The sequence below is a fragment of the Enhydra lutris genome, unplaced genomic scaffold (genome assembly GCF_002288905.1).
Source record: "Enhydra lutris kenyoni isolate GAN:26980312 unplaced genomic scaffold, ASM228890v2 scaffoldscaffold79, whole genome shotgun sequence".
Taxonomy (NCBI): Eukaryota; Metazoa; Chordata; class Mammalia; order Carnivora; family Mustelidae; genus Enhydra; species Enhydra lutris.
This window is the reverse complement of record NW_019154163.1, coordinates 8570336-8572473: the sequence shown is the minus strand read 5'-3', so window position 1 is coordinate 8572473 and position 2138 is coordinate 8570336. Positions and strand designations below refer to the sequence as shown.

Sequence of the window (2138 nt, the reverse complement as noted above, 5' to 3'; positions counted from 1 at the left end):
AGGGGAAATGAACATACTCTTTTTACTAGCTGTGCTGGCTGGCATGAATGCAAATCAGTACAATGCTCATGAAGGGGCCATTTGGCAACACACAGGAAAAGTCTTTTAAAATATCCTGCAAGGATATTTTATTGTGGATCCTGCAAGTACACAATTAAGAAGACCATCCGGTAGGCTAGCGAAGATTTGGGTTGACAAGGAAGGATTCATTCTTCAGAGTATGCAGTGTTGGGTTTAAACACAAGAAAAGAACTAGGCACCACCTGAATGTCCAACAATGCGGGACTGATTACAGAAATGTTAAAGATCCATCCATACACTCCGCAGGCCCTGAAGATGACATTTCGGAAGCCTGTTGAATAACATGGAAAGAAGTTCAATGGGTTGATTTTTGTTTGGTTTTAGTTTCTGAAGAAGCGGGTTGAGAAACACCACACACATGAACCATTCTATAACAGTGTGTTAAAAGGAAAGGTGGGGTGGGAGTGAGGGAGGGAGGGAGGGAGAGAAAGGGACAGAAGAGAGCCTGGAAAAACAGCACACCAAAAAGTGGTTGTCTCTGGGTAGTCAGATCATGGGGAACAATTACTCTCTTGGTTTTCCCTCATGTGAGGGATGCTTCTCCTTTCTGATATTTCTACCAAGAACTTGTATTACCTGTGTAGGGAACAGAGAGAATGAGAGTGTTTTTAAACCAAACCACAAGCAGATGAGGCAGCCTCTAATCTATCAAGTGGCATAGATTAGCAAGATTATTAGCAACGCCCTTGGTGGGGGGCAGAGAGGAGAGGTGGGGAGAGCAGAAGGGAGGGAGAGGGAGGAGGAGGGTAGAAAAGGAGGGAAGAAGAGAGGAAGAAGGAGGGAGAGGGAGGAAGGGAGGAGGGGGAGGTAGGGAGAGGAAGAGGAAGAGAGAGAGGAACACAGAGACAGAGACAGAGACAGAGAGAGAGACAGAGACAGAGAGACAGAGAGAGAGACCTGCACTCCCAGTACAATACAATACACTGCTGGTGGGTTAGGGGGGCAAAGAGGGGGGTTGTAAACCGGGTGGGAGCCAAGGTTTGGCTCTGCTGGCTGGCTCATTCCTGGCATGTCTTCATCGCAAGGTGGCCTCCTCATCGGTGTCTTCCTCGAAATCCTTGACGTCAGCACTGGTGGACTGCCTGGCCCAGGCTCCCCTTTCGGCCTCTCGTTCTTTATGCGACTTGAATCTCCCAACGAAAATTTTGCGGTAGTTCAGGAACATGCCATTCATTGCATCAATAGCGCGCTCTGCGGACTCCTGCTTCTGGAAGTGCACAAACCCGTAGCCCTTGGGCCCCTTTTCGTCGCAGGCCACTTTGCAGGACAGGATGTTGCCGAACGCCGAGAAGATGTTGTACAGAGCCTTGTTGTCGATGGTCTTGCCCAGGTTCTTGATGAAGACGTTGCCCACCCCACTCTTGCGGAGCGAGGGGTCCCGCTGGGACCACATGATGCGCACCGGCCTGCCCTTGATGACATCAAAGTTCAGGGTTTCCAGGGCCCGCTTCGCGTCCACCGGTTGCTGGTAGTTGACGTACGCGTAGCCCAGAGAGCGGCGGGTGATCTTGTCCCTGCAAATGCGGATGGAGAGGATGGGCCCGGCCGGGCTGAACTTCTCGTACAGCATTGCCTCTGTCACTTCAGGGTGCAGGTCGCCCACGTACAGCGAGGCCATAGGAAAGTCTGGGTTCCCCTCGGAGCCCCGATTGGTCTCCGCACCCGCAGCTGCATCCGCAGCTGCAGCCGCAGCCGCCGCCGCCGCCGCCGCCGCCGCCACCTCCGCATCCGTATCCGCCTCCCCCAAGGAGGGCGCCGCAGCCTCCACTGCTGCGGCGGCGGCGGCGGCGGCGGCGGCGCCGGCTTCAGCCGCACTGGCCTCCACAACCGCTGCCGCCAGGGCGGCCTCCGCCTCCTCCCCCTCTGCCAGGGCGGCCGTCGCCTCCCCGCGGGTGGCCTCCGCCACTGCCTCCTCTACTGAGGCCTCGGCCTCCACCTCAGCCTCCACCTCAGCTTCCGCCTCCGCTACGGAGGCCTCCGCCACAGCCTCTGCCACGGTCGCCGCCGCAGCCTCCGCTGCCGCTGCAGCCGCTGCCGCCACCGCCGCCGCCACCGTC

The 2138-nt window shown here is 56.5% G+C and overlaps 1 protein-coding gene across 1 annotated transcript; it reads right to left on the bottom strand.

Moving 5' to 3' along the window:
• Nucleotides 1-955: 955 nt before the first annotated feature.
• On the bottom strand, nt 956-1741 carry LOC111160939 (polyadenylate-binding protein 1-like 2). Its single transcript, XM_022524338.1, has one exon. The coding sequence runs from the start codon at nt 1697-1699 to the stop codon at nt 1097-1099; it is 603 nt and encodes a 200-aa protein (XP_022380046.1). The 5' UTR covers nt 1700-1741; the 3' UTR covers nt 956-1096.
• Between the last annotated feature and the right edge of the window lie 397 nt (nt 1742-2138).

Excerpts from the sequence above, each read along its gene's own strand:
- LOC111160939 (XM_022524338.1), bottom strand. The coding sequence starts at position 1,699 with ATGGCCTCGCTGTACGTGGGCGACCTGCACCCTGAAGTGACAGAGGCA.